Here is a 22,741-nt window from a genome sequence, read left to right on the forward strand (position 1 = left end):
CACCCGTACAAGATCCAACTGAGCCAGGAGCTCAAAGTTAATGACCATAGACAACGCCGTTTGTTCGCTGACTGGGCTTCGGAGCGTTTGGAAGAGGATCCCAATTTTGGCCGAAAAATCATCTTTAGCGACGAGGCGCATTTTTGGATGAATGGCTATGTTAATAAAGAAAATTGCCGTATATGGGACGACGCCAACCCACACGAGGTTCACCAGGTGTCATTGATTCCACAAAAAGTTACTGTTTGGTGCGGATTTTGGGCCGGCGGCATCATTAGTCCGTACTTTTTTGAAAACGACGTTGGTGAGGCCATCACCGTCAACGGCGAGCGCTACAGAACGATGATAACCGATTTCTTTTGGCGCAAATTGAACGATATGGACGTAGACGACGTGTGGTTCCAGCAGGACGGCGCTACGTGCCACACAGCGGACGCCACGATGGACATTATGCATGAACGACTTGAGGGCATGGTTATCTCTCGCAGAGGTGACGTGAATTGGCCACCAAGATCGTGCGATTTGACCCCGCTAGACTTTTTCTTGTGGGGTTTCCTGAAGTCGCAGGTCTATGCCAATAAGCCGCAATCGACCAATGCCCTTAAAGTCAACATCACCCAGGCCATCGCTCAAATTCAGCCGGATCTATGCGGCAGAGTCATTGAAAATTGGACCACTCGGATACGTGACACCTTGAGAACCCACGGCGGACATTTGAACGATGTTATATTCCATACATAATGGCATACATGGGCCTTTCAAATAAAAAAAGAATTTCGTTCATACCTCACACACAGCTTGTTTTATTCCATTTCAACATCGACCCGCCCTTATTGGAAAACCCTTTACATATTTACGTTTTATCTTATGTTATAATATTATTCGCGTATTTTTACATTTATTCATAATTTATAGGCTAATTATTATCCCAAATAATATATGCAACGTTTTCATTGTTTTTCAAGCACAAGTTAATTACATTTCTTCTTAATATCGATTTTTGTTCAACAATGTACAAGTTGAAGTAATTTATCTTCGTTATAAACTAAATCTATATTTAATCATTTTTATGTGCAAGGGCAAATATGATTTATTTGATAAAATCAGTTTAGTTAGTTAGTTATAGGAAAACGATATTTTATTGAAAACGAGGGGGAAATACTTTGCTATAATATTACAATATTAAACTATATAGAAATAACTAAACTGATTTTATCAAATAAATCATATTTGTCCTTGCACATAAAAATGATTAAATATAGATTTAGTTTATAACGAAGATAAATTACTTCAATCTTGTACATTGTTGAACAAAAATCGATATTAAGAAGAAATGTATTTAACTTGTGTTTGAAAAACAATGAAAACGTTGCATATATTATTTGGGATAATTATTAGCCTATAATTATATAAATTATGAATAAATGTTGTAAAAATACGCGAATAATATTATAACATAAGATAAAACGTAAATATATACATGAATTATGAAAACAATTAAGTATAAATAATTTAATCTAAGTTCTTAAGTTGAAAGTATACAAATAAAATAAATGCCAATATACAACTTAAATCTGCCTAACATGGCGGTCGTTACACATGGATAGATTTTCTCGGATTAGGCATTTATGGCTAAAACAGGCAAAAACAGTCACTATGAAATTCATGCATTCCTGCGTGAAACTGTTTTTAACGTCAAAGATTACATTTTCTGTCCATTTATGATAGGAAAACTTCAAAGCAATTCTCCGAGTTCAGCCAACCCAATATTATTTCAACAGTTGGCACCAGTGCAGAAAAATGCATAAAATAGTACTTTTTATCAGCTGCTGTTGCGTGATGCACTAACAATGCATCAAAAGATTCGATCATTTCAAACAAACCAAAATTACACGGTTAGCTGTGTCAACCTTGATTTGGTGCACTACCCTGCGCGTTGAAGTCCTTGTGAATCTCTTCATTTCCTGGAAATGTCTTTAATACCGTGGAGATTAGCATTAAAACAATTACGACGCTCTTTTGTTTCCAGTCGAGTAGCATTGCACATTCCTTGTACGTGTATAAAAGGCCATGAAGCAAATGAGATTCTTGGAATGAAGTGGTCTTTCCCTTTTATTTCCGTGAAGGACAGATTTATACAATTTCAATTAAGTAGAATTCTTTTCTCGTGATATCATCATGGAGAACGGTTAAGGATGGTTTCGGATAGTTCATTAAGTTAGTAGTAACAAGGTCAGGGACAGTGGCGTCGACAAGGATTTTTTATTGGGGGGCTTCAAGGGTGGACGAAATATCTTCAGGCAGGGTTGATAAAGGTCCAGGAATTTTAAATAAATTCAATTCCGGTCCAGGAGAGAAATTCAGCAAGCGTAAATGGGCTATGGACCGTAAAGATCTTCTTTTTTTATTTGCAAAGTATTTCAATTCGTTCCAGGAACCTTCTTTCCGGCTCATTTTAAATTCGGTCCAGGAACCTTTTTTCAATGAAACATCACTCAACTTGGACCGAATTTAAATTGTGCAAGAAGAAATGTTCCGGTTCTGCACCGGAACCGAATAGAACCCATTAGAATTTATGGACAACCATGCTTTCAGGGGGATGTGCTTTGGTGGTCTTCACTGCTAAAATTCTCTTACTCTCGTTTTCCTGACCTTCCCTTATTTCTTTACTTCTTCTTCTCTATCTAATTTTCTTTTACTGTTTCTCTCCTTGTTCTTTTTATTTCTTCCTCTCTCCTTGTGCCTGTCTCATATTCTCTTTCTTCTACTTCATTTCTTTCTCTCCCTTTCTTATTCTTTTTCTGTTCCTCTCTTTTTCCTTTGTTTCTTTCTCCCTTTGTCTCCCATCTCCTTCTCTCTTTTTCTTGTTTCCCTCTTTCTTCCTTTCTCTGTCTGCTTTTCTCGCCTTATCTTCTCTTTTCTCCATATTCTCTACCCTCTTTCTTTCTCTTATTCTCTCCCACTTTTATCTCTTAATCTTTCTTCCTTATGCTTTTCTTACTACTCCTACGTCCCTTTCTCTCTCCCTCTTTGCATGTTATTCTAACTCTGCTGTTTTAATTTCGTAAATTTCCCATTTGAGTGGGCTAGACCCCATCTTTGCCCCGTCGGTGGCGACGCCCTTTCTTATGCTTCTAATTGTCTACGGTATGTACGGTCGCACAGGGCCAAAAAATGAAGGAAAATTGAGGACTGTATTTGAACTACTGCAAGGTACTCGTAAAAGAGGAAATGAAATTGTTATTGCGTTGGAATGACATTAAGATATATAATATATATTTGAAAACTCTGTATGAATTTCTATGACTCTGATCAGCAAATACTAGAACATTTATTTTAAATATATTTCCTATTTTCTCGAATGATTCATATGTAAAAGTTGAGAATCGTATCATCAAAAAAATTTATTGCAGTTACAGGTTTATATTTGGCTGTTTACGCCCAGCATACATTTTAAAAAGAAGGATTATAGACCTCGTATTGTAGGTTTTTAACCTATTTTTTCCCTTAAAAAAACGCAACAACTGATCAAGTTTAATAGTGCCTAAAATAACCTATTTTGCTTGTTAGAACCTATTTTAGGTTTATGCGCCTATATCATGCCTTTATTAAAGGTTTTTATATACTTTTAAAGGTTTTACAGGATTTTTATGTCTCACATAGGCATTTGCTTTGTTTGATCACGAGAAAATTCAATGACGAACGTGTTTGAAACGTGATCTCTGTCGATTTCCCTTCCTCCAAGTCATGGTGATTTTTCAAAGCTCTAAACAAAGCAAAATGTATGGTGCCACTGTTTCCTGTACAGTCCAAAGTGCAAACTTCTGATCTGTGTGGTCTTGCTCACTTTCGCGTCACTTCGGTGCTTTGTGGTATTCACACCTTTCAAAATAGCATTTCAGCATTGAAGTTTGCACCACTGGCTATGTTTTGGTTGAAAGATTATTTTCAGCATATAAGATGATCCTAACAGACAAAATTGCGTAGTTTGACTGTGGATAACATGAGAGAAGATTGTTGCCTAACTATAAGGCGAAGAGTGGATTTTAATAGGAAATTTCCAATGGTAAGTTCTGCCATCGCCGTAGGGTTAGGCAACACACATAACGTTATGCAAGATAGTTCGTATCTCAGGATATAGATGTCCCATTTTCGTTGCCGGTTACTATACCTAATCATTATTTTTCAGGAATTTTGAACTCGTATTTTTAAGTTTTTTTGGAGCCTAACAAGATTTTTAGGACCTATTTTAAAATTTTTAGAACCTATTTCAGGATTTTTGTAGCCTATTTTAGGTACTTAAAAGCACACTTTTTAGAACCTAAACATTCGAGGACTAGTAATAACTTACTTCGTGTAGAGTAGAAAATGTTACAAAAGTAAGATTTATAAATACAGGTATATCATTAACCTTATGAAGATGGCTGATTGGGAAGTCAGTTTTGCAGGTATTACGTCAATACTTTTCTACCTATTTAAACCAATTTTCGCTACCAGGGAGAGTTCGGGGTGCCATTTGTGCCACTTATTACATACCGATACTGCAACAGTTGTAGATTGCAAAAGTGTGCCCGTTACACGACCCTTACCAATTGTTGCATCGCCACTCTGGAACTGCTGAGGAATTAGTACTGCTAGAGCACTCACTCTGCTACTTCTACGCTTTGTGCAAGAGGGTACTCAAATGTGAAACTCTCTTCTACCATGGAATGCAGTTCTTGCAGGTTGACGAAGCTCTGGCGCCTTGGTCCATAGCCAGAATAATTATCTGTAAGACTTGTGAAGTTGTCATTGTATCTTCATCCATCTCACTGTATGACAAGAGGTCTGGTGCGGGTCACATCCAGCTGCTAACATCCACTAAAACTAATTGTTAAGAGCACTAAACCTGCCCCTCCTAACCTACATTTCCGTTTACAATTCATCGTAAAATAGACGAAATCAACCAACTTTATACAAGACTTAACGCCTTTTAGAGAAAACAACAGATAACACTGGGGGAACAAAAATTTTGTTGCATTGATACCAGCACTTGTTCTAACCTAGTTTGTGTGCGCTGATTTCAAATCTGAGCTTCGTTTTTCTCTGTAAGCTTTACTTTATTTTTCCAACCGAACATTTTAATTTTTCACCTTGATATTCAATTTTCAAAATTCAACATTTTGAAGTTGGATGCCATCTTGCATACCATCTTGGGGAAGATATTCTTCATGTATTCACAAACACGTGCAAATGCATCGCAATATGCAAAATACGGCAAGATAAAAACACTTTTTGGAGTATTAAACATGTATTAAATACAGTAAAATAATGGTATGAATTTAATGCTTTAAAAAAACATGTCTACACATAGCCGGAAGGAAATATAAGAAATTTGATATGGATGGCGTGCAAAGTTCAAATAGGATCAATTCAGGCAAGAATTTTGCCTGCAGCTCTTGTTCAGGGCAATTTCGCTGGCAGCAGTAGTCTGACATCATATTCTTCTTCCGTCACCTTTGACATGCTCTTTTATGTCATTATATTCTTCTCGCAAATGTACTGAGTAACTAACAGGAACTGATTCATAAACATTCTCATTGTGCAACAGAATCTTGATCTTGCAGCCTGGATGCTAATAACTCAGCGGCTTTCTTATGTCTAACAAGGGGGTTATCTAAGTGTCCCCCTCCGATTACCATGAAACTTGGCAGGTGTATAAAGGGACCCAAAGGAAGAAATACGTGTTTTTTGTTTCGGCTAAAAAAAACGGTTTTAGGGGGCAAACCCCCTCATATGTCAAAATGATGTCAAATTGAAGTGGGCATTTCACTCCTGTCCCCCCTCCGATTTCCATGAAACTTGGCATGTGTTGAAACATGCCCCCTGTTTCTTCCTATGCCATGTTTACGTGGTTTCGGGGTCAGATCCCCACTTCAATTTCTCCTCATCTTGACATTTGAGCGGGGGGTGGTTGCCCCCTAAAACAGTTTTTTTTAGCTGAAACACAAAACACGTATTTCTTCCTTTGGACCCCTCTATACACCTGCCAAGTTTCATGGAAATCGGAGTGGGACACAGGGGTCAGATCCCCGCGTCAATTTGTCTTCATCTTGATATTTCAGGGGCTTTTGCCCCCTAAAACCGTCTTTTTTAGCTGAAAAACAAAAACACGTATTTCTTCCTTTGGGCCCCTCTATACACCTGCCAAGTTTCATGGAAATCGGGGGGGACAGGGGCCAGATCCGCAATTCAATTTCTCCTCATCTTGACATTTCAGCAGGGGGGTTGCCCCCTAAAACAGTTTTTTAGCCGAAACAAAAAACACGTATTTCTTCCTTTGGGCACCTCTATACACCTGCCAAGTTTCATGGAAATCGGAGGGGGACACTTAGATAACCTCCCTTGTAAGTGAAGAAGCCATGAACCGATATAAAACCGGAAAAGAGATGTTTTAGGGCCTCACCGATAACGTAGTGGAAACGGGGTCACCTTGTCATCAAGGAGTCCTGGATTCAATATCCGGTGGAAGCACATAGTGGTCAGATCGCACATTAAACTGTGGGTCCAGTCCTAATTGGTCTTTCTACACACAAAGTGGACTTAAAACACACTCGATGAATCAATTTGTACACCTATCCGCAATGTAAATACCAATGCGTGTCCTTTTTTCACAAAAGTAAAAGTTTCAAATTGCATGATAACTATAGCATGTACGAGAAAAACGGTCTCATATTTGAAATCTGCGTTGAAAAATTACATAGAAACAGTTGGAAAATCAAATGCAATAAGATGTTTCCCTGGGAATCTAATACTTTACAATTGGATAATAAACCTTTCGAGCAAGGCCTCATCTCCAGGAAGCTATCAACTCGCAGCAAGCCACGGCACCTAGCGACCTGTTGAGTGAGATGAGTCAAGGCAAAATGGATAATAAACCTTTTCCTGCTCCCACAAAAATAGGCAATAATTAGGCTGGAGAGTTCAATGAATTAACTGATCTCTAACTACGCACTGGTAATGATCAGGCTGGAAAGTTCATACAAACTAACCAATCACTGATCTATACTTTACAATTGATGTTAGTACTCCACTAAAAACAAAACTCATGAAATTTAACCTGTGACTTTTAAAGTCTCGTGTTGATGTTCCACAAACTTTTCCACCCTTTTAAATTTAACCTTGCTCTGCTTTTTTAACTTAAAACACTCAAACATTTCAAAGCCGATCGTTACTCGGTATTAGGTAGCACAAGAACAGACATTAGCTTTCACTATGTCCGCTCCAGCTGCCCTCTGTTGGCCATAACTTCAGTTACTGCTTTCTGTATTTCGGATTGTGGTAAAGTCGCTAATGGCTAAGGTAATTTTAGAAATTTATGGGCGTTAAATATAAGCATTGTCACTTTCACTTTCAGACAGTAGAGTATCTGAAGGTTCCTGGCTGCAACAACAGTAATGAAATATATATATATATAAATATACGAGGGTGATTCAATTATTTTTCTTGTCCATTTTTGTGAATCTGAGACAAGGTTGACAGCAAGGAGAGTTAATGGGGATCAAGTGTCTCCTTGAATTTATGAAAAATGGTACGTATTCCTTCATCTTGTTTGTAGCTCATTTTCTTTTCTTGAATCCTTTTTCTAACTTTTGAAATGTCTTTGTTCCTGTTTGCTTCTTCTCTATTGCATCATTTCTATAACTGTTTCCTCCCGTTTTTCCTGTTTCTTTTTATAGATCTTCTGTCTTACTTTCTATCTTTCTCCTCGATTTCATTCTCTTTATTTCTCTATTTCTAATTTTCTCTATCTTCCATTACATGTCTCTTTCTCTTCCCATTCTTATTTCCCTTTCCCTCACTACTTCTCCAATCTTTGTTTCTTTCTTTCCTTATTTCTCCTCATCCCCATTTTATTCTGTTTGTCTTTCTCCTATATTTACGTTTCTCCTTCTCTCTTCTTTCTCAGTCTCATTTTCTTTCCTTGTCTTCCACATCCTTATTTGCCTTGATCTCGCGCATCTTTCTGCCTTCATAATTCTCTTCTTTCTTCCATCTTCACTTCTTTTCTCTCTCTATCCCTGTCTCCCTCTGGCCCACTTCATCTTCTGACTTCACTATGTCCCATTTAGGGACACATTTCGATTTTGAATCCCTTACAATACATTTCGGCGGGACACTCATGATACATACATGCTTATAAACTCAAGTACCTGGGATGCACTGGAGGTAGGAAGAGAGATATTTTGGAATGTGTCAGAAAACTCTTAGTCCTTATAACATGCATTACAGATGCTTTGCATGTGCAGACATTTGTCTTTTCGATCTACTTTCGCTTCGGAGACTGAAAGGTGAGGTTGACGGTACTGGTTTTCACCCCTTACTCTATCACTCTGCCTCATGAAACTGGGACACACCACCCACGAAAGCAACTGTTCTAAGTTTAGTCCTTCCCCCATTTGCCCTTGGACAATGGACGCGTAAACTACTGGATGGCACACACGAGCAGCTATAGCAACTTATGAATATATGCTAACAGCACCAAACACAACGTGCCTAACCTACTCACTTATGCATCTACTAGCTGGATTCTACACGTGAATAAGTTAAGTAGATTAGGTTTAGTGCTGTTTCCATATCTTGCACTACATATACGTGACGTCATAACAGACAATGCTAACTGTATATCTCCACTGTCGCTAGCCGCTCATATGGCACCAGTGATGTGCCGTAGACTATACGTTTACGTCTACATGCGTTGTCTACACGTAATCTACGCGTAGATTACATTGGGTTGTAGTTTACATAGACTACGTAGATAATCTAAAGTACATAAAAATGGCCGCGGTGGCTCAGTCGGTAACGCGTCTGACTACCATGCTCAAGGTCCCGGGTTCGATCCCCGGCCGGTTCAAATCCGGGAACTTTTCTAACGGTGAAAGCGGCCCCGGCGCCCACCCAGCGTCGAATAACATGGGTACCTGGGTGAAACCCTGGGGGGTAAAGGCGGTCAGGGGCGTGATGCTGATCACATCACCCCCACTCACGACCGGATCAAGAAAGTGTGGGGCGTTACCCCCACACCCCCTATACGCCTTCATGGCGTGGTGCTATACACAGGGGAACACTTTACCTTTACTTTTACATAAAAATGAATTTTCAAGGGTTTCATGAAAGGAAAGTGATATTTTCAACTATATTGGTTCCTAACGAAATGAAAAGAATCCTACTTACAACAAAATTTCTCTTCTCTTCCATCATGAACTATGGAAAAAGATAAATAGTATGCAAAAATGACAACAGATGGCAGTCGTGAGGCAAGAGTGGTCTTTCCCCCCCCCCTAAAAAACACTAGAACATTTCTATTAGGTTTCTTCCTGGGTGAGAAATTGTTCGAATTTGGAAGAAAGAGTATGAAAAGTTCTTCTCACACATCAGCAACTGATACGCAGTATAATTTTCTTTTAATTCCACGGCGCCCTTTGATAAGTTATCACCTTTCACAATGTTGTTTACATAGATTACGTAATCTACGTGTATAAAATAGTCTACGTGTAGAATGTAGACTATCATTGTTTACGCGTAGAAGCACATAACTGATGGCACACTGCTTGGAACAAGTCTCTTAGACCATACCTGTTTACCAGTGCTTCAAGCACTGCCACTCAAACGTCATGAAACCCAGACATTGTTTTTGAACTGCACTGCACTTCAGTGGGTATATTCTACATCTACAATGATCTTGTTACTCAACTTGATGTCTGAAAAATTCAGTAGCGAGGGATATTTATAAACATAACAACAGTTCATTGTATCTTTTATTGATCACCAACGTGTACATAAAAACCTTTTGGTCAAATTACCCATAGTACACCTGAGATCCCAAACCAAGACCTGAAGCTCCACCACCCAGATCATAGCCTCCAGCACCAAGCCCATATCCCCTAGCACCCAACAGTCCATAACCGCCCAAACCACCCAAACCATATGCTCCTAGTCCTGGACCAATTCCATAACCAGACAAACCTCCAGCATAGCCCAAACCGCCCACTCCAAGCCCTCCATAGCCCAGGCTAGGATGTGCAATGGAAGAAGTGTAGCTCACGATGCCACCGCCAGGGTATCCACCTTGGGCCAATCTAGGGTATCCACCTTGCGCCAATCCAGGGTATCCACCTTGGGCCAATCCAGGGTATCCACCTTGGGCCAATCCAGCGTATCCACCTTGGGCCAATCCAGGGTATCCACCTTGGACCAATCCAGGGTAGCCAACTTTAGGAGATACGACGGAGGTGTAGCGAACGTTGGAGTAGCTAGAGGATGGGTAGCCGGCAGAGCTGTAGCGAAGCGCGTTGGCGCCAATGCCTCCGTAGCCTGCATATCCGAGTCCCGCAGCACCTCTCTTCCCCTTTTCTTCTTCAGCAACAGCGAATGTGGCTAGAGCCAGGACGGAAATTATCTATAAGGGAAGAAAGAAAATAAGTTTTCCCATGAACTCACCAGTTGGCGTTGCAATCAATGAATGTCAAATCTACTTTTTATTACTTACAGGTTCTTCGACTAAAGCGTCAACCATGTTAATTTATATTGCAATAAACGGGTTCCTGTATTAACTAAATCGATATACTAAAGTTGGTCTTTTTTATGGAGCAGTTTCTTAATAATCAATACATGTCGATTCAGCTAGGTATTGATTCAAAGACATAAATGAATGAGCCCTTAAGTTTAATGTTTCACTGAGTTCATTTCATTCTTGTGACAGACAAGGAAAATCCATTACTTAATCTAATTCGGATTTAGTTTCCAGTTGCTTCATAATTTCTCACCGGTGACATCACACTAATACACGATAGATCAAGTGGATGGACTAACCTCAATGTAGTATCAACCAAACGACAAAAAACTACAAAATAATCAAGTTGTCAACATTCTAGTGACAGTTTTCATCAGGTTAATTAATATATAAATACCGACACAACTCTTAATTGAGGGCAATTTTTAATTATTCTCATCTTCAGTCTTTATGACTTATTCAAAATTCGAAAACTATACTATACTCTGTAAATCCAGTATACGAAGAATAAACGTTCTTGCAAGGTTAATATTTGTCTTTTTTTTACCGCAAACTGAGGAAGCTCGTTGCAAGTTATCTGAGTTTCTTGCCATCTGCTTGCTATTGGAGCGAAGGATAGTTCCTTTCCATTACCTATTCGGCATTTCATTTGCGTTTCTGTCCTTTTAAATTGCGTATTCATAGCATTAGTTATTTGTGAGATACCTATTGTTGATTTCCAATTGTTTGACTCCCAATAGTTGAACGTCTCGACTGGTCCAATGTTCTGTCGCATGAAGATACTGGATAAGTCATGTAATTAACAGGTAATTAGGTCTCTTAGATGGTTCGCTAGAACAAAAACCGCCATGAAATTATCACATCAAATTGCAAAGCTACAGTTCCTTCAATTCTACAGTAAAACTTCGTTAATCCGGACTAATGGGGGATAAGTTGACCGGTTTAACGAAAGTCCGGATTAACTGAAATAACCTAAAGGAACAGTAGAAAGTGCATTAAAACTCCGTTTATAGAAACAAAACACGTTTATTATGGTGTACTTCAAGGGGATAGGCCTAAATACACGATACAGTATAGTAAAATGTAAGGCAATACAATTCTGTACGTACATACGCGATACCCATACTATGATGGATTTGGCTCTTCATCACACTTTGCCTTTTGCCTGTCCGGATTAAGCGAAGTCCGGCTTATCGGGGTCCGAATTAACGAGGTTTTACTGTATTAAAATGTAATCAATCGTTAGAGATCGGTGTTGACGGACAGACTAATCTAAATATGGTAGCCTTGAACTAACATTATAAGACAGAGGCCTTTAAATTTAGAAAATCTTAGATCTATGCATTTGCTGGTTTCTGATGTCTACAAATCCGTTTAGATCAAATACCTATTGTTGTCTTTATTAATCTGGTAGTATCTGAAATACCCATAGTTGAAACGTTACCTAATATTTTACCTCAATTTCTGCTGATTGGTTTTAGTTGCTTGTGATAGGTACAGATGGCGCGCATGATTTTGTATTACTATTATTAAATAGCATTTGTTGTCCAGAAAAAGGCAAATTCTGATAATTAAGACAGAAAATTGACATTAAATTATGGTTACTATCGTCCAGAAGATCTCGGAACAGTGCTTGATGCAGAAATTATTAAGTGCTATTTAATGCAATTATTTTCATCAAAATTTGTTAAATATACTTACAAGTTAAATTTATAATTGGATTGAGATACATAATAGTTCAATCACACTACCCATCTGATGAAGAATTATGTCTATAATTTTCTTGCAACGTCCACTCAAGATTAATTGAAATAAGAATCGTGGACTAATAATTGAGTTGTTGATGTAATCCAGGTTAGGTGAATTTATGTGTATCAGTGATGCTCTATGCGGATAACAAAAGTGCCCCATGTTGATATTGTCGAAGTTCCTTGGTTCGAGTCCGGTCTGGGAGTGGTTGGGTAGCAGTTTCATAGATCGGAGACACATTAAAATCGCATATTTTGTGTTTCGTATGGTTCGTACTTATCAATTGTGTATTGCGGAACATAGTTCAAGGTGCCATTATGCATTTTACACGAAAACAAACGCAATTTTTCACATTCTGAGTGCTTTTTTTTTATTCCTTTCTTCGCTTCCGGAACACACAATATGGCGGGCACATCTTGACTCAAGTTGTGGGTATGCAGTGTTTCAATCTTCTTGACCGAATACCTACTATCGTGTTAGTCACCGGTGGAAATTATACATTATGCACGGGTAGCTGACGGATAGCACCACGAACCATACACGGATAGCCCAACAAACCATTCACGGATAGCCCCACGAACCATTCACGGATAGCCCCACGAACCATTCACGGATAGCCCCACGAACCATTTCCGATAACGTTAGGTTACAACCTTAGTGACAATGAAGTTCGACCAGTCACAAATATAGGAGTGCGTTGTGAAAGAAGGAGAACACATGCATATGCTGAACATATTTTATTCAGCAGGCTACATGGAACAAAGGAAAACATAAATTTCCGCTGCAACGCAGCAATGTATGGTGTCCACACAAAATAAAACATTTTCGTCCATCTACACGTGACATTGAAGTTCGACCACTGTTAGAGGGGATCCTGTTTACCATGGTGTGACGCCTCCCCGTCGGCGAATAACTGTGGCAATCCGTCGGGGCATGCTGCGGACGAGTCGTTCAAGGTATTCCACATCGATGCGGTGCCATTCCTCCTGCAGGCAGGCGATAAGAGCAGCCACTGTCGTGGGTCCCCTCTGTTGCACACGTCGCTTAAGAACACGCCACACATTCTCAATGGGCGAGAGGCCGGGACTCGATGGTGGCCATGGCAGAGTTCGCACGTGATGGCGAGTCAACCATTCTCTTGTCAGCCGCGCTGTATGAGGCCTGGCATTGTCGTGTTGAAAGATGAGACGCCGCCTGTGGAACAGGTGCCTTCGCACTGTGGGAAGATGCCGCTCCAGTATGCGTGTATAGGCGTGTGCATTCACAATGCCCTCACAGACTTGTAGTGGGCCAACCCCAGATGCCGTCATCCATCCCCATACCATCACTGACGCAGGTTTCTGTACCCGACGTGCATAACATTTTGCTTCATTCTGTTCCTCCTTCCGAGAAATGACTGTTTTCCGTATTTTCCCGTACACAACATTGAAAATGGATTCGTCCGTCCACAAAACCCTGTTCCACTCCCGAAATGTCCATCCCCGGTACATTCGTGCCCACCGTAGTCGATTGCCTTTGTTCAACATGGAAAGGAAGGGTTTACGTTTCGCTTTGTACACTCGGTAACCGCATCGCTGTAGGTAACGGCGAATGGTTCTGGTGAACTTCAATGTGAAAGCGTTCTCGAGTCCACAGTCGTAATTCGGCCACAGAAACATGATTGTTGGTCTGGATATAGCGCCTAAATATCCGTAGGTCACGCACGCTCAGCAGGCGTTTTCGACCGGGGGCCTTACCTGGCTCTGTAGTACCCGTATTTTGGTGGTGTTTGATGATGCAGTGGACGGTTGACTTGGGTAAGTTCAGTTGGCGCCCTATTTCCCGTTCACTGAGTCCATCCCGTTGCAACTCCACCACTCTTCTCCTCACGGTGTTGTCAATAGGTTTGCTCCTGGCCATGGTGATGATGCACTGCGGTTTCTCGGTGCACAGCACGAGCTTATATACGGCGGACTCCCTTATCGTGTCCGTGACGTCATGCTTCCGTCGAATGCGCCACTATCTGGAATTTCCCGTATGGGTCTGGTGCCTGGTCGAAGTTCAATGTCACGCGTATAGTTCCCGGTTTTCGTTCTTTACGTGATCTTGGGTGCAACATGCTGGGATCACGATTCTTGCCTGCTCACACGCCTCCTCTTACACACATGCGTCACTTCTTCGGGTCACCCATTCCACCGCCTATGCCTCTGTGCATTTAATCACATATTCCTTTCTGGTCGAACTTCATTGTCACCAAGGTTGTAGTTTTGGTTACGTTAGGCAAGCATAGTAAAAAAAGGGGGTGTTGAAACACTGACAGGGGCTTATGTCATCAAACGTACGCAGCATCCGGTTGTCGTACGGCAAGCAAATGAAAGGAACGGCAATTGTGCGTCGATGAGATATTTCTCTTCAAAAATACATGATTTCCCTAACAGATATATTCCACGATGAAAAAAAATACCTCGACGAACGTTGTAAACCTTGAAGAAACTCATTTCCGTAAGTATTTTCTTGTGTAAAATTGAAGAGCCGATGTATGAAACTGTTACCAGTGGTTGTTCTCTGTGAATGTCTTGTGCTAAATTTAGTCTTAAGCGTTCGTCCTCATTGTCGAGATTAGCCTGAACCAAATATGGCCTATTTGCTGTTTCCAAGTAGTTACAAGGTTAATTCAACAGATGGCGTTAGTATGTAATATGATTGAACTTGCTGCCTGTACCTATAGTTCAGTAACTTGAAGCCAAGAAGCAAAATAGCTGTACCTCGTGAATATGTTATACGTGATCAAATATTGCATATGGAAGTTATTACTTACAACATCTTCCAAGTGATGGGTGTTCATATCTCTAGAACATATTACGATAGTTGATAATTTGTACATTACAACAGTGTACTTAGTTTACACTTTAATCTAATAATAACAGAGGAAAAAAGAACACTAGATAAGATGAACCCAATATGGCCTAAGTAGGAATATATCGTGAAAGACATGCGCAAATGTGATATTTGTTACTCTTATGTCCACGCAGAGTGTGTACAAGTCGCAAAGGATGATGAAGGACCCTTCATTTGTTCAAACTGTGATGTGTAAATAAAATATAAGTGTATCTATGTACTCATGAACCTATAAAGGCAACATTGTGGTACTTTCTTTACAATTTATCTTGCACTTTTTGATGTGAAAGAACAAAATATATGACTAGGCCACATTTGGTATATATATACTTAATATGGCCTAAATGTAACTTTTTGTATTTGCAAGTGGCTCCAATTTGCAGTAAACGTCCAGAAATATTCCGTCTTTTGGATCTTGCGATTGGTTTTACGTTTTTGACTTTGTACACCATTAGAAACAATCGAAAACCTTAGGTGGGCCATATTGGGTTCAGGTACCTTATTAGCATGACGTGTGTGAGTCTATTTACCATATCTGCTATATATATTAAAGTGACTAATATGTGAAACCAGGGTTCTTAAAGGTCCAGGAATTTTAATTAAATTCAATTCCGGTCCAGGAGAGAAAATCAGCAAGCGTAAATGGGTTCTGGACCGTAAAGAACCTTTTTATCTGTAAGGTATTTCAATTCGGTCCAGGAACCTTTTTTCCCGATCAATTTAAATACGTTACGGGAACCTTTTTTCTGAATGAATTTAAATACGGTCCAGGAACATTTTTTCTGAATGAATTTAAATACGGTCCAGGAACCTTTTTTCTGAATGAATTTAAATACGGTCCAGGAACCTTTTTTCTTAATGAATTTAAATACGGTCCAGGAACCTTTTTCTGAATGAATTTAAATACGGTCCAGGAAACTTTTTTCTGAATGAATTTAAATACGGTCCAGGAACCTTTTTTCTTAATGAATTTAAATACGGTCCAGGAACCTTTTTCTGAATGAATTTAAATACGGTCCAGGAACCTTTTTCTGAATGAATTTAAATACGGTCCAGGAACCTTTTTTCTGAATGAATTTAAATACGGTCCAGGAACCTTTTTTCTGAATGAATTTAAATACGGTCCAGGAACCTTTTTTCTGAATGAATTTAAATACGGTCCAGGAACCTATTTCTGAATGAATTTAAATACGGTCCAGGAACCTTTTTCTGAATGAATTTAAATACGGTCCAGGAACCTTTTTTCTGAATGAATTTAAATACGGTCCAGGAACCTTTTTTCTGAATGAATTTAAATACGGTCCAGGAACCTTTTTTCTGAATGAATTTAAATACGGTCCAGGAACCTTTTTTCTGAATGAATTTAAATACGGTCCAGGAACCTATTTCTGAATGAATTTAAATACGGTCCAGGAACCTTTTTCTGAATGAATTTAAATACGGTCCAGGAACCTTTTTTCTGAATGAATTTAAATACGGTCCAGGAACCTTTTTTCTGAATGAATTTAAATACGGTCCAGGAACCTTTTTTCTGAATGAATTTAAATACGGTCCAGGAACCTTTTTCTGAATGAATTTAAATACGGTCCAGGAACCTTTTTTCTTAATGAATTTAAATACGGTCCAGGAACCTTCTATCCGAATGAATTTCAATTCGGTCCAGGAATATTTTTCCAGAATGAATTTAAATTCGGTCCAGGAACCTTTTCTCTAGAATGAATTTCAATTCCGTCCAGGAATATTTTTCCAGAATGAATTTCAATTCGATCCAGGAACCTTTTTTACGGAATGAATTTCAATTCGGTCCAGGAATATTTTTTCAGAATGAATTTCAATTCGATCCAGGAACCTTTTTTCCAGAATGAATTTCAATTCGGTCCAGGAATATCTTTCCGGAATGAATTTAAATTCGGTCCAGGAACCTTTTTTCCAGAATGAATTTCAATTCGATCCAGGAACCTTTTTTCCGGAATGAATTTCAATTCGGTCCAGGAATATTTTTCCAGAATGAATTTAAATTCGATCCAGGAACCTTTTTTCCAGAATGAATTTCAATTCGGTCCAGGAATATTTTTTCAGAATGAATTTAAATTCGATCCAGGAACCTTTTTTCCGGAATGAATTTCAATTCGGTCCAGGAATATTTTTCCAGAATGAATTTCAATTCGATCCAGGAACCTTTTTTCCGGAATGAATTTCAATTCGGTCCAGGAATATTTTTTCAGAATGAATTTAAATTCGATCCAGGAACCTTTTTTTCAGAATGAATTTCAATTCGGTCCAGGAATATCTTTCCGGAATGAATTTAAATTCGGTCCAGGAACCTTTTTTCCAGAATGAATTTCAATTCGATCCAGGAACCTTTTTTCCGGAATGAATTTCAATTCGGTCCAGGAATATTTTTCCAGAATGAATTTCAATTCGATCCAGGAACCTTTTTTACGGAATGAATTTCAATTCGGTCCAGGAATATTTTTTCAGAATGAATTTCAATTCGATCCAGGAACCTTTTTTCCAGAATGAATTTCAATTCGGTCCAGGAATATCTTTCCGGAATGAATTTAAATTCGGTCCAGGAACCTTTTTTCCAGAATGAATTTCAATTCGATCCAGGAACCTTTTTTCAAGAATGAATTTCAATTCGGTCCAGGAATATTTTTCCAGAATGAATTTCAATTCGGTCCAGGAATATTTTTCCAGAATGAATTTAAATTCGGTCCAGGAACCTTTTTTCTAGAATGAATTTCAATTCGGTCCAGGAATATCTTTCCGGAATGAATTTAAATTCGGTCCAGGAACCTTTTTTCCGGAATGAATTTCAATTCGGTCCAGGAACCTTTTTTCAAGAATGAATTTCAATTCGGTCCAGGAATATTTTTCCAGAATGAATTTCAATTCGGTCCAGGAATATTTTTCCAGAATGAATTTAAATTCGGTCCAGGAACCTTTTTTCTAGAATGAGTTTCAATTCGGTCCAGGAATATTTTTCCAGAATGAATTTCAATTCGATCCAGGAACCTTTTTTCCAGAATGAATATCAATTCGGTCCAGGAACCTTTTTTCCAGAATGAATTTCAATTCGGTCCAGGAATATCTTTCCGGAATGAATTTAAATTCGGTCCAGGAACCTTTTTTCCAGAATGAATTTCAATTCGATCCAGGAACCTTTTTTCCGGAATGAATTTCAATTCGGTCCAGGAATATTTTTCAAGAATGAATTTCAATTCGATCCAGAAACCTTTTTTACGGAATGAATTTCAATTCGGTCCAGGAATATTTTTCCAGAATGAATTTCAATTCGATCCAGGAACCTTTTTTCCAGAATGAATATCAATTCGGTCCAGGAACCTTTTTTCCAGAATGAATTCCAATTCGGTCCAGGAATATTTTTCCGGAATGAATTTAAATTCGGTCCAGGAACCTTTTTTCCAGAATGAATTTCAATTCGGTCCAGGAATATTTTTCCAGAATGAATTTAAATTCGGTCCAGGAACCTTTTTTCTAGAATGAATTTCAATTCCGTCCAGGAATATTTTTCCAGAATGAATTTCAATTCGATCCAGGAACCTTTTTTCCAGAATGAATATCAATTCGGTCCAGGAATCTTTTTTCCAGAATGAATTTCAATTCGGTCCAGGAAAATTTTTCCGGAATGAATTTAAATTCGGTCCAGGAACCTTTCTTCCAGAATGAATTTCAATTCGGTCCAGGAACCTTTTTTTCAGAATGAATTTCAATTCGGTCCAGGAATATTTTTCCAGAATGAAATTCAATTCGATCCAGGAACCTTTTTTCCAGAATGAATATCAATTCGGTCCAGGAATCTTTTTTCCAGAATGAATTTCAATTCGGTCCAGGAAAATTTTTCCGGAATGAATTTAAATTCGGTCCAGGAACCTTTTTTCCAGAATGAATTTCAATTCGGTCCAGGAATATTTTTCCAGAATTAATTTCAATTCGATCCAGGAATCTTTTTTCCAGAATGAATTTCAATTCGGTCCAGGAATATTTTTCCAGAATGAATTTCAATTCGATCCAGGAACCTTTTTTGCAGAATGAATATCAATTCGGTCCAGGAATCTTTTTTCCAGAATGAATTTCAATTCGGTCCAGGAAAATTTTTCCGGAATGAATTTAAATTAGGTCCAGGGCACCTTTTTTCCAGAATGAATTTCAATTCGGTCCAGGAACCTTTTTTCCTGAATGAATTTCAATTCTGTCCAGGAACCTTTTTTCCAGAATGAATTTCAATTCGGTCCAGGAATATTTTTTCCAGAATGAATTTCAATTCTGTCCGGGAACCTTTTTTCCCGCGTCAATTTAAATACGGTCCAGGAACCTTTTTTCAATGTAAAATTACGCAACTTGGACCGAATTAAATTGTTCGAGACAAAAGGTTCCGCTCCTGCAGCGGATCCCAATCGAACCCATTAGAATTCATGTGTTTCCTGGACCTTTAACAACCCTGTGTGCAACACTGTTTAATATTTCATTGATAGATTCACTTGGTTGCATTGCGTCAAGCGCGCAACGAAGCAGTAAATTAACTTCGTCTGATCAGGTAATGGCCAGAGTTGGTTCAGATTTAAAATACACAGACTATTAACTATTAAATTATATTCCTTGTGAGTCTGTGAGTATGACAAAAGGAAAATACACTTTCATTCTGTATTCTCAATTACAGACAACCTGAATTACACTTAGACCTAACGGGTTGCCAACCTTTAAGGATGTGTAAGTTTCCCACAGGTGAATTACAACGTGTTGTATGATAAACAGTATTCATTAATTAATTGATTGATTTGGTTTATTTTACATAGCTTTCCTGCCCCTTTGGACTAATCGCGAAAGTAAGAATGAGTGATTATACGTTGAAATCGATGAAAGTGGACACACAAAGAACGGAACACCCATGGCCAGGCCGGGATTCGAATCCGAGACCCCTGGCGTCGTAGTGTTAACCACTCTGCCATGGAGGACATAATTATCCAAATAATATACCGGGTGAGTCACCTAAAATTACCACCGGAAATATTTCGTGAACAACAATAAATATTGAAAAACTGTTTTCGCAAATATAGGTTTGAGAGGGGCTCATGAAATTAGTGGACACAATACGTTCAAAAGGGGTCCTCCCCGATGGCGCAGTGGTAGCGTCTTCGCCTTGTAATCAAGGGCTCCCGGGTTCGATACCCGGTGGAGGCACAAGTGGTTCGGATCCCACTTTAAACTCTAGGTCTAGTCCCGATTAGCCTCAATGTGCATAAAGTGGACTTAAAACAACAAATCAACCAATCAACCAACGTTCAAAAGGAAGTAAGATTTTCAACACAATCTTAGTTTTTTTATGGAAACCTCATTTTATTTTCAGCTCATTTGAAAGTACGGAAAAAAATAATTAAAAATGGCGTTTGTTGCATTGTAATACGTCAAGTGGTTCTCAAGTAATTGTAACCAGAAGTTGACGCTTGAAACATTCTCACTAGTTGATTCGTGTGTCGTAACATACATATCCCCCTTTTGACACCATTCGTGTATCGTAACAAACATGTTACTCTTCTGCATACTATGCGTTGTGCTTATGTAAGTTGTTACGTTCCAACAACTGCGGGTTACAATAAAATATGTAATTTGTAAATAAGTAAGCTTTGACAAATTATTATCTAAAAGGTTCTGATACATCTTTCTGAGTTAACAAATAATTGTTAATTAAAAAGTATAAATTTTAAACATTCCGCGAACAGTTACATACATAAATGTTAGTACATTACATCTTTCTAATTATAGATTGGCGTTAATTTATTTACGTCATAATTTTTAGTACATACATTGGAGAAATCAAATCTTCTCGTTTGGTCATGACAAATCTTAAGTTTTCAACTTTTAAACTTTGCAGCTTATACATTTTTTCCTTCAAGTTGATTTATCAAATTTATCAAATAAAGCAAAGGCGTAACAAAGTGCACTAACTAACAAGATGTTTGTGATAGTGTACGTACGTCAGAACTGTTGCTGAGAAAATAGTATTTTCAAACTCTTAAAAGGCCGGGATGATACTTATCTATGGCGAGTGTAGGAAAAATGCAGCACATCCATGCAGGCATGATTTTTTCCGTACTTTCAAATGAGCTAAAAATAGAATGGGGTTTCCATTTTAAAAAAAACTAAGTTTCTGTTGAAAATCGTACTTCCTTACGTAGTTGAACGTATTGGTACACTAATTTCATAAGCCCCTCTCATACCTATATATCTGCAAAAGCAATTTTTCAATATCTATTGTTGTTCACGAAATATGTCCGGTGGTAATTTTAGGTCTCACCCTGTATATATTTTTAAATGCATGCCTGGAATTTGTAATCTTAATTCTTTGAAAGTATATTTTCGTGCATAAAATTTCCCGGTGGAGGCACTTTAAACTGTAGGTGGATTCAAAACAATAATTCAATCAATCAATTGTACATACAATTTATATAGTACCTAATACGTTTCGAAAATTACTTACTCAGATGAACATCTAGAGTGTGCAGGGAAGCAAAAGCAAAAGAGGTTATTACATGAGTAAGTATTGTCCAAATTTGAGCCCACTCGAAAGGAATTCTGTGACTACGTTATTCTACTTGTAGTAGCTTTAAGAAATTGTGTATGTTGTGGACCATTGGCGTGCCCATGAGGAGAATGGTGGTGGTTCACATTTTCTTGCAAAATGTATTGGAAAATATGGTGAAATATAGCACCCACAATCTACAATCATCCTAAACATATCCTTTCCTTGTGTCTCTATACCCTTAACCCCATCTATTGCTGACGTTAGTAACTGAATCAAGTTTTGACAACACATTCTGTATCGAATGTTCAAACTATGCAGAATACTATCCTGACAGGATTTTTGGAATGGTACATTGCTTCAACAAAACTTTTGTATGAAAGTAACGTTTTAATGAGGTGTAAGGGATGGCCCTTTCTACTGACCTCTCGACCTCTCTTCCATGTAGTACACTCTATACTGAATTTTGCAGCCTAACGAGGCTCTGGTTGTGTCCTGTCCATGTGTGTCGTCGTGATTGTATTTTCATCAATTTCATTTCATCACCTTACATCTTCATCTGGAATTGCCAAAAGTGACAGAAAAGCGAAGTAGAATCAATCAGTCATTCAAAGCAACACTTTAAATCTATTATTACCACTATAAATTATGTAAACATTAATACAGTACTAGAACTTTTTGAACTCACCAGAAACCTCATTGCGAAGGATGGATTCCGTCGATTTGTCACGACTGGTACCGGAGACATGGAAAACGGTTCTTTTATATCCGAAAGAGGTTTCTTCGTGCCAAGTTGCCTCGCATATCCTTTTCAAGACTCCCGCACGCACCTTCCCATATTACCCGTACGCACACACCCTTCTGTTCAAGGCTCCGGAATTGCTTTCAGCGCGACATTTTAGAGCTGTAAGGAGAGGATTGTGGCAGGTTGTGCTAGGCCCTTCCTTGTCTCGTTGTTCAGTGCTGCAAACTGGGGAAGAATTTAACTGAATTTAGTTTTTAAGAGAGTTCGTCCCATC

At 38.6% G+C, this 22,741-nt stretch overlaps 1 protein-coding gene across 2 annotated transcripts; it reads right to left on the reverse strand.

Annotated features, from left to right (window-relative positions):
• Window positions 1–9,779: 9,779 nt before the first annotated feature.
• On the reverse strand, window positions 9,780–22,569 carry LOC145980733 (uncharacterized). 2 transcript variants are annotated; one of them, XM_083113795.1, is made up of 2 exons: window positions 22,411–22,569; window positions 9,780–10,438 (listed from the first exon to the last, which is right to left on the reverse strand). In XM_083113795.1, exons 1-2 carry the CDS (start codon window positions 22,468–22,470, stop codon window positions 9,839–9,841), a joined length of 660 nt encoding a protein of 219 aa, XP_082969921.1. In that variant the 5' UTR covers window positions 22,471–22,569; the 3' UTR covers window positions 9,780–9,838. The 2 variants fall into 2 exon arrangements, with proteins under 2 accessions (XP_082969921.1, XP_082969920.1); XM_083113794.1 differs by lacking the exon at window positions 22,411–22,569 and adding an exon at window positions 11,100–11,221.
• Window positions 22,570–22,741: the final 172 nt, after the last annotated feature.

This window comes from Lepisma saccharinum, chromosome 28, assembly GCF_977018435.1.
Source record: "Lepisma saccharinum chromosome 28, izLepSacc3.1, whole genome shotgun sequence".
Lineage (NCBI taxonomy): Eukaryota > Metazoa > Arthropoda > Insecta > Zygentoma > Lepismatidae > Lepisma > Lepisma saccharinum.